This window comes from Rosa rugosa, chromosome 4 (genome assembly GCF_958449725.1).
Source record: "Rosa rugosa chromosome 4, drRosRugo1.1, whole genome shotgun sequence".
In the NCBI taxonomy this organism is placed as follows: Eukaryota; Viridiplantae; Streptophyta; class Magnoliopsida; order Rosales; family Rosaceae; genus Rosa; species Rosa rugosa.
Window position 1 is genome coordinate 43246777 of NC_084823.1, and position 9565 is coordinate 43256341.

The window sequence follows — 9565 nt, forward strand, 5'->3', positions numbered from 1 at the left end:
AACATAAAATGGTAAATGCTGAATCGCCGACAACTCTGAAATTTTTTGAAATGAACGTCTAATTTTCTTTTAATGGCTGGAAACCCAATGGGAGGCTAGGCCATCACGCCTTATATACATTCTTTATACATATCATACATTACATCTTGAATTACATGAGTAACTTAGAACCACGTAGAAGACCTATGAGGTACAAAATCTTCACTATCTTCATCATCTCTATATGTAGAGTCTTGAGTGTATTGTGAAGAATAGTCATTAAATGATACCTCCCCTCTGTAGTTTTGCATGTATTGACTTACATGCCAACCATATGGGTCCGGGGGGATTGGTTGCGGGTTTTGGTGCTAGTAGTTATAGTAGTGATCATGCATTGCTCGACTTTGGCCATAACCATAATCATTTGAAGATTGTCCTTCAGATTGTGTCCATGAGTTGTCACTTGATTGAACTTTGAAGGAAGAGTGGTGGACAGAGTGGTGGACGTGCATGGCAGAATGGTAGGTCAAAGTTGACATTGCAAGAATGAGGGTTGGCGTGAGAAAGTTTCTCTGAGAAACTGAGTATGTTTCGGAAATATCCATAATTTCGGCGATATATCGAATATATCGGGAAATTTCCAAAATTTCGGTCGAAATATGCTTGGTATGTTACGGATATATCGACCCCTTAAAAAACTGAAATTTTCGACGAAATTTCGCCGAAAGTTTTGATTTTTCAGTCCTTGAATTCAACGCTGTGTATGTACTTGATAGAATCTTTCATTCACTTCATCAAACAACGAATTTTGTAAAAGTTACTCTCTTGTTATTTTTCAATAATACATAGTGTTCCTCTTTGGGTTCATTATAAGAAATGATTAGGGTACTCTTGTTATTAGCCTCTTTAAAAAAGATTGGAATTCCAAATGTTCTTACTTCAGATGCTCTTGCTCTTAGAGATGGACTTCATGCTGCTCTTCTCCATGGCCTTACAAAAATAAAAGTGGAGGGTGATTCAAATATCCTAATTGACTGCATTACAAAAAAATCAGTGTATCACAACACCATGGCATATAAGAGTCCTTGTGCATGATATCAGGCGGCTAGCGAAGCAATTTGAAGATATTGATTTCAGGCATAAATGACGAGAATAAAACTTTGTAGCTGATTCTCTAGCAAATTTGGGACATTCAATAGGACTTGGAAACTGAAATGGAGCTCTACCACTGTAGCAAATGTCTTTAATTTTAATTTTCATAATATAGGTTGTATTAGAGATTTTAAGTTGTAATTTTTCACGCTATACTAAATAACAAAGAGTTAAGACGTTACATGAGTGCAAAAGTTTATCCTTTACGATAATACAATTTATCTATAAAAATCTCGATCCAAAACTTTGTCCTAACAACTACATGATGAAGCTCGTACAAGCGCCATGCCACCATATTACACGAGCATAAATTCACGATACGCGACAACTAATAACTTTGAGCTAATTATTACTGAAATCGGTCATGCAAAAGAACAAATCAGAGTGCACTTTTCATTCTCATAAAAAAAAAAAAAATAATAAATAAACGCATCAATAACATTGACATGTTCAAACAAAAATACGCGTGCGGTCAAAACTGCTATCATATCCGGTTACCTAATATTGATCATTTTATTACATTACCAACATGCAATAATAATTTATTTTTTAAATTAAACGTTTGGTTCGCGGAAAGTAAGCATCAGGAAGGGATCACTTTGGGTTTGGGATGCAAAAGGAAAGGAAATCATTTCCTGAAGGAAGGGAAAATAAGGGGGAAAGTGGTTCCTTCCAAACCTCAAAGGAATCACTTTCCCCCCTTATTTCCTTGCATTTATAACTCACAACATATTTTTTTATTACAATATTTACCAACCTTTTAACAACTTTCCCGATAACTTTCCTTACGTTACCAAACATCGGAATGAAAAGTTGTTGGGAAATTTCCCTTCCCATGGGAAAGATAAAGGAATTACTTTCCTTTCCGTGAACCAAACGAGGCCTAAAGGTAATGTTCCCAGGTGGATCGTTGAAATCGTTTTTTTTTTTTTTTTTTTTTTTATCATTACTTTTTAGAAAAAAAAAAAAAATTGAGTGGGGATTTTTGAGAATGTTGGATCGTTTTAATCAACTTTTCATAATAAACATCTAATTTACTACATAAAAGAAATTAAGAACTTTTACTTTTTTGTTTTTGTTTGGGTGTGAAACAGAATTTGTACTTGCTCAGATACTCTGGGCGTTTCCGTCAAACTAAACCAAAACTTGCCAATTCTCATCAGAACCCCTCTTTTCTCTCTCATTTTCTCTCGGCAAAAAAAAAAGCACAAGAAAAAACCAATAAGTTTGGTAGTGATCAATTTGTACAGAGTAGCCATGGCTTCGTCGGAGGAGGAACCACCGCAGCAGAGCCAAGAACCACCGCAGCAATCGCAGCAGCCACAGTCAGTGAAAGACTGTCTTCACAAGACCAAGCTCATTCAATTCTTGGGCCGCACCGCCCCTATCGTCCTCCAGAACGACAATGGTCCCTGCCCTCTCCTCGCCATCTGTAATTCCTCTCTCTCTCTCTCTCTTAGGGTTTCGATTTTTTGATTTTGATTGCTTGATTGCCGAGGACGAAAATGAGTGAGGGATTCGAATCTTTAGTGATTTTTGATTCCGAGTAGGAGTTACCGAGTGGTTGGATTCGAATTTTGATTAGTTTTACAGCGAGTTTGATTGGTTTTCCAGCTTTCTTGGATGTGAAACTTGGCTTGATGACCTAATAGTATGAATCTCTGTTCTTGTTTATCTTTTTAGTTTAATTTTGCTGCTGAAATGGATAGTTGATCGCTGCGATTAATCTGTTTTTCTTTCAATTTGAGATTGGAAGGTTCTGTTTTTAGTTTCTAACTTGTGCTGGGGTTTTATGATGGTCAATTGTGTTGGTAATCGAGACAAACTAAAGGAGTTCACATAAATGTTTTGATCCCTTATCGAACGTGCATTGCTAATCTTGGGTGTTTACATCTTTGTTGCTTAGAGTGATTCTGGTTTTTGTTAGTTGTGTGGTCGTGTTGCAGGGTTCTAAACTGGTTAGATAGGGAGGATTCATTTAAGTTTGTCCGTTTGTTTCATGTTGGTATATAACTCAGTTTGGTGTGACTGTTGGATTGAAAGACTATTTTGGCAGGTTATCGAGGAGAAAAACAAGTTTTTATGCTATTACTTTGTTTCTGTTTCTCTAATTACTCGGTGATTATTTTAATTTTTCCTATTTTGAATTATCATGTGCCTAGTTAGCTTTTGGTTGCTTAGAAATCTGAGGAGATAAATGTCCAAGTTTTTGTGTTTCAGGTTTTATGCTATCTTTTGGTTTCTAAGAAAGATCAACAGTTTGAATTCGTTGGCCCAAATTCAATTACAACCCTACTGGTCTAGGTGATAAACTTAAAATGGGAAATTAGGAATCTATATTTCATTCATTACAGCAGGGAAACTAGGAATCTAGATTTCATTCATGCTTGCATATTATGTCTTGGCTTGTTAAGTTGAACATGAATGATGCTGTTACGTGCACATATGGAAAGGTATGCATACCTGGATTATTGTTTTGTTGCAGGAGAGTGATGCGTGCCTACTAATTTCAGTTTATATTGTGGTTTCTTGCAGGTAATGTTCTCTCCCTGAGAAACAACCTGAATTTGAGTGCAGACACTACAGAAGTCTCTCAAGAAAAGTTACTCTCACTCGTTGCTGAAAGATTAATTGATTCTAACAGTAATATTGATGTAATAAATTGTAATTTGCTTTCATGTTAACTTTTTTACTTTTCTTGTTTTTTATCAGTGTAAATTGAAATTAACAACATTCTTGTCATTCTGTAGAATAAAGATGTTGGCTATGTAGAAAACCAACAGCAGAACATAGCTGATGCTATCGATCTACTCCCTCGACTTGCAACCGGAATCGATGTTAACATAAAATTCAGAAGGTTGTCTTTATTTTCTTCCATAGTTTATTAAGATGATATACTTTGTGATTTTTCATTGAAGTTTACTTCATACTTGCAGGATAAGTGATTTTGAGTTTACTCCAGAATGTGCAATATTTGATCTGTTAGACATCCCACTATATCATGGCTGGATAGTTGATCCCCAGGTTTGTTTTTGTAGTTCTCAAATTTTACTTGGCATGAGTAAAACACTTTTCTTATTGCGATCTGAAGGTTGCTGATTCTTGGTGAATTTGAGCACATTCTAGGCTTGCTACTTGTTATATCTCTCATGTATATTGGCCTCACGTGAAATAAATATTGAGACACTGGGGAGAGAATTATATATATCGTAACCACCAAAATGTGAAATAGAGTATTATCCTAGTCGCATAGGAAAGTAAATCACTGAAGTTGGCAAGTGTATTAAAATCCTACAAGGGGAGGGGGTTGATTCTAAAATTTTTCCAAACAATATCTTGAATCAGAAATAAATTGAATCAGCCAACTCAAGATTCTTTCAAGTTTGAAGCATACACATGTACTGTTAGGTTGTTTAATTCAAATTAAAAATGTTAATCAAGCAAAAGGTGCATGCCTGATCGGATGATTTGATCTCTGAGAACTTTTGGAGTGTATAGACAACATAAACACTTTTAAATGCTTTTTATCTTGTAGGTGTATCTCATTAATAACCATAGTTTCTTTTGGGGCATCTTGTTAGTGATTCAAGTATATTACTCAGATTCTTTATTGTGTTCATTTGCATTTTTTGGAACCAAGTTATTTGATGTTAGAAAACATACATTCATGTTGTCAGTAGGCTATAATGCATGTTTATCTTATCACCTTTTATTTCCAGTCGATGATATAGAATTTTATTGTCCTGATTGATGAATTTATGCCATCTGGTATGTACATGCTGGCCTTTAGTTTAATAATCAGTTTGCTCCCCATATTTACCAGGACCATGATACTGCTAATGCAATTGGGTCGAAGTCCTATAACACTCTTACGGGGGAGCTTGTTGCACTGGAAACACAAAATATGGAGAGTGAGTCTAAGGGGAAGAATATTCCTCAAGAAGATTGTGTTGATTTTGTTGCTGCAACAACTGCAACACTTGGTGTACCTTCCCCAAGCCTTTCTAAAACTAGATCTTTTGATGAGTCTCCACATTCAGCTTCTGATGAACCAAAGGTAAGGAAAGGAGACTGTGAAGAAGAAGCAGAGTTGCTGATGGCTTTACAAATGTCTGAGGCTGAGCTCCCGACTGCAGTGGTTGATCCATTTGCAGCAAGTATTGACGCACCGCCTCTGTTAGTTAGTTCAGATGAAAGTACTCATCTTGAGAAGGTTATGCCTGTAGGTTCTGCAGATAAATCCGAAAAACATGATGCTGAATGCAGTAATTCTCATCGGTCAGAACTGTCTGTAGCAGATAACATTGCCCCCAGGAACGAGAGTAGTGATCTGATATCTTTTGAAACTGCTTCAGGGCAAACAGCATGTTCATCCCAGTTGGAGACGACTGAGGTGAACAATAATGGTCAGCGAACTTCTGTGAAATCAGAAGATCTTCCTAAGGATCTGGTTACAAAAAGCACAGGAAACGAATCAGACCAGATTAAAGGTGCAGTTTCTTTTAGTCCTGAGAGAAATAATGAATCCATAGATGAGAACCATACAGCTGTTTCAAAAGGGGGTGAAAAATTTGAGGATCAGGTCAAGCTTGCGACTAATGCCGATGGAATTGTAGAAATAAATAAGCAAATTGGGAGCAATATGACAGAGGTTCCTTGCTTATCTGCTTCAAATGTGGGTTCAGATTCATCTAGTGGCAGAATGCTGGAAATTGATGAATCGGAAACTTTGACGTCAAGTGGTGAAGGCAGTGAGCCCATCTATGAAGGAGAGGAACATATTTTGGACTCAGGCACAATTGTTTCTGAACAAAGAGAGCCTGTATATGAAGGTGAGGCAGTGCTTGCAAAGCAAGCAGACAAAGGGATGCTAGATGCAAGGTCAAAGGATGAAATCACTCCACAAGAAGGTGAGTTTTCTACCACATGAGAAGTGAAGGATGATTATTTCTTCATCTTGCTTCTAGTTCATTTGCGATATTTGTTAACTCATGTTCGGTTAATGGTTTTGATATACTAATCTAAAATGTCTCCTGTTCCAATTGCCAATTAAATTTAGGGGAATTGATCAGGAATTTTTTGAAGAACAATGCTAGTCAATTGACTTTCTACGGGTATGTTGGCTACTTGGCTTACTGTTTGATAATTTTTTATCTATTTATTGTTTTGTAACTTTATTCTTGTGAATCTGTGATGTGTTCCCGGTTAATCTGTTATGATGATTTGTACAGCCTTTTCTGCTTACAAGAGGGCCTTAAAGAGCGGGAGCTCTGTGTTTTCTTTCGAAACAACCACTTCAGTACCATGTTTAAGGTCAGTATGATCTGGAAATTTAACTATTAATATTGCCAAGAATCCTTAATTATGGTGAAAAGTTAATTGAAAAACACCTATTTTTTCTTTTTCCTAATAAAATATAAGTAAATATTTTTCTCTAGCCCTTGAACTTCTGTGCGAAATATTTACCATCTCATTTCAATATGCAGATCAATGGAGAGCTTTATCTTTTGGCTACTGATCAGGGTTACCTGAATCAGCATGATTTAGTGTGGGAAAAGCTTAATGAGGTAAACTCAGTAATTTTTTTGTTGCTTTGTCAAGGATACTGTTATTAGTCTTCAAATTGTGGCCACTATTTTATCCCAGTCAAAAGTAGATAGAGGTACTACTGCATTATTTTGATCTCTTGCATACCTTTTTGCGTTCTCCCATTGCATTTGATGCTTGGTGTATCTAGGGGTGGACATTTTCCTGACCAACCAGGGCGACGTGACCAACCCAATTGAAACTTGTATATAAAGATTGAATTAAAAGCCAATTATCAATCCAACCCAATACAGTTTTGATTAGGTGGGTGGGCTTGGTCTACTTGTTACCAGTTGGCGTTAGATTGCGTGAAACCTTGCCCACCACCCCTCCTAATCGCATTCTACCATATGAGGAAACAACAGCTTTTCAATACTAATGATATTTGCAAAAAGTAAAAGAATTTTAGTAGGAGTTTAAAGTATAAGTATAATAGGTGAGGATGCTGCTATTGGTTACAGATTTGGTGTTGTAGTTGTGTCAGAAACCAGAACTCTTCTTTTGGCATTTGATTTTCTGCTAATTTCACAAGATTTTGGTCAAGTATGTTGGTGGTAAATCAAGAGAGATGCTCTTAAGACAGTGGGTTCGTTGATGGTCAAAGTACTTGTATGCATATTGTCCTGGTGTGTGTTTTTTACATTTTTCTTGTCCCCAGTATCATAATTGCATTCCCTATGCTTTTCAGGTGAATGGAGATACATTGTTCATGACTGGCAACTTCAAGGAATTTAAAGTTGAAAGCCAAACAAATGAAAATTGGGATGAAAATAATGCTGTTACCAGCACTGCGGTATGCATTGCTCTTATTCATAATATCTAGGCATGTTTATAATTGCTTCCAAGATACTAATTTGAAATCACATGTTTCAGGACTACCTTGCGAGCATTGATAGTGCAGCTTCAGCAGGCTTCGATCTAAAGTAATTATATTCATTTGCCGTAGTTCCAAATATGTAGCAATATTGCCAGTACTTGATTGCTTGCTTACCGTGTGTCGCTTAAAACACATGTTGCAAGCTTATCTTTCTTTTATTCATATTAAGCACCAAGTAAATTATTTGAATGAAGTTCTTATATTTAGTTCCAGCTTAAGTCATGTCCACAGTTATGAATTGAAATTTCAATCAAAGTAGCTTTTTCTTTACACGTTGCAATTTAGGAAAAATATGTGCTAAAAAGTCTTAAAGAATAAAAAGTCGGAGATTCTTAAGGTACTAATTGGCGAGATCTCTCTCTCTCTCTCTCTCTCTCTCTCTCTATATATATATATATATATATATATATATATATATATATAATACTTTCTGCACTTAGAGACTTGCAAATTTAAATTATGGTTTACCGATTTGAAGTCAAAGGTACTCATATTGTTAAATCTATATTGTGGCAGTTCTGATCTGCAATTGGCAATTGCTCTGCAACAACAGGAGTTTGAACAGCAACCACAACAACAACAGCAACGACAAAACGTGCAGCAACCATCTATTAGCGGTAATTCAAGGATGGTCACAGGTCCCCAGGTAGAAGTTCTTTCTTAATCATCTATTCGACCTAATTGCTTTACTTTCGAGAAGGATCGAACTGCTTTCTGCTAGCAGTTGTGTTGATATCAGTTACTAATATGGGTTTTCATGACTCGACTTTGATTCTCAAAAAAGTTTTGTGTAAGGGAGTTTTATGGATTCTGATTTCCTGTTCGAGTTTCCGGTATAAATGGAATGCGGAATACTTCTCCCCTAGCCTTTTGAAACCACTCAAATTCAGACAAGGCCCTTCTATTCTTGGACTGCAAAGTTTACTGTTTAAAGACTGCACAATTCTCGGTGATTTAAATTTTGCTTGGCTAAAATATTGGGTTGTCTGGTCCAGAGAAACCTAGGGGTACTAACCCACCACCTTCACACTACCGTTCTGCCTAGTACTGTTGACCATTTCTTATTGTCTAGTAATATGTTTCTCTCCTTTATGATTGGACTGCTATAAATCATGGCATGTTTGTTTTACTTGGATTTTTCTTTCCAGTATTGCAATATAAATCTAAGAGCAACAATTCAAAATTTGCAGGGGCCAAGACATAATGTCAGAACTTCTACAACATCCTCTTCTCCAAGACCTGAAAAGCCCAAGGAAAAGTGTATCATTATGTGAATTCAGGCAGCAAACAGTTTTAAGGCTGTGTTTGTAAATGGTGTTTTTTTCCGATTACATTTGATGGCATTAATCACCATGTTCAGGATTGTATGTGATTTTTAGATGACAATTTCTCGACTGTAAATAGAGTCCAGTCAGTATATACGCCGTCTTGCTTCGGCCCTTCACCCCCCAAGCCTGGCAGTTTTTCTAACCAGATTGACTCTGAGGTTGTTGGAAGATGAATAAAGCCCCAGTTCTAACTCATTGACAGATTCGAAGAAGTACCTGATTTCAGTGATGGGCTCTAGTTCATTAGCTTTGTGAGCTTTTGTTTTTCGGGCTGATATTAACATTGCGAAATGCGAGCTGATGTAGCATGTTTTCCTTCTGAATTTAGTGACTCCATGCATTTTCATCCTGGATTCTTTATTTCTTTTACATCAGTCCCACCTAGTGACTTTCTCCAGTTTTGTGAATGTGATGACACAATTATGATGCATAGTTGAGGATTCAAAAAGCAATGTTGGTTGTGTCTTAATTTAATATTTTATTGAGTTGTCATTTGTCACCCCCAAACTCATCTCATCTGACTACTAATTTCTATGACCTTTACAGAAATTTCAAATTTTCTTCTTACGGAACTCGTCTCTTTATTTCTTCATAATTAGGCCCCAATAACAAATGCATTTTCTTCTTACGGAACTCGTCTCTT

The 9565-nt window shown here is 36.4% G+C and overlaps 1 protein-coding gene across 1 annotated transcript; it reads left to right on the forward strand.

Annotated features, from left to right (window-relative positions):
• Nucleotides 1-2256: 2256 nt before the first annotated feature.
• Nucleotides 2257-9268, forward strand: LOC133743281 (uncharacterized). Its single transcript, XM_062171148.1, has 12 exons — nucleotides 2257-2563; nucleotides 3667-3785; nucleotides 3882-3988; nucleotides 4068-4155; nucleotides 4955-6041; nucleotides 6191-6245; nucleotides 6363-6444; nucleotides 6618-6698; nucleotides 7406-7510; nucleotides 7591-7640; nucleotides 8111-8240; nucleotides 8785-9268. The coding sequence occupies exons 1-12, from the start codon at nucleotides 2389-2391 to the stop codon at nucleotides 8866-8868; spliced, it is 2163 nt and encodes a 720-aa protein (XP_062027132.1). The 5' UTR covers nucleotides 2257-2388; the 3' UTR covers nucleotides 8869-9268.
• Nucleotides 9269-9565: the final 297 nt, after the last annotated feature.

Coding starts and splice junctions, on each gene's coding strand:
- LOC133743281 (XM_062171148.1), top strand. CDS start 2,389: ATGGCTTCGTCGGAGGAGGAACCACCGCAGCAGAGCCAAGAACCACCG. Junction 3,786..3,881: donor ATTCTAACAGTAATATTGAT/GTAATAAATTGT, acceptor GTCATTCTGTAG/AATAAAGATGTTGGCTATGT. Junction 6,699..7,405: donor TGTGGGAAAAGCTTAATGAG/GTAAACTCAGTA, acceptor TATGCTTTTCAG/GTGAATGGAGATACATTGTT.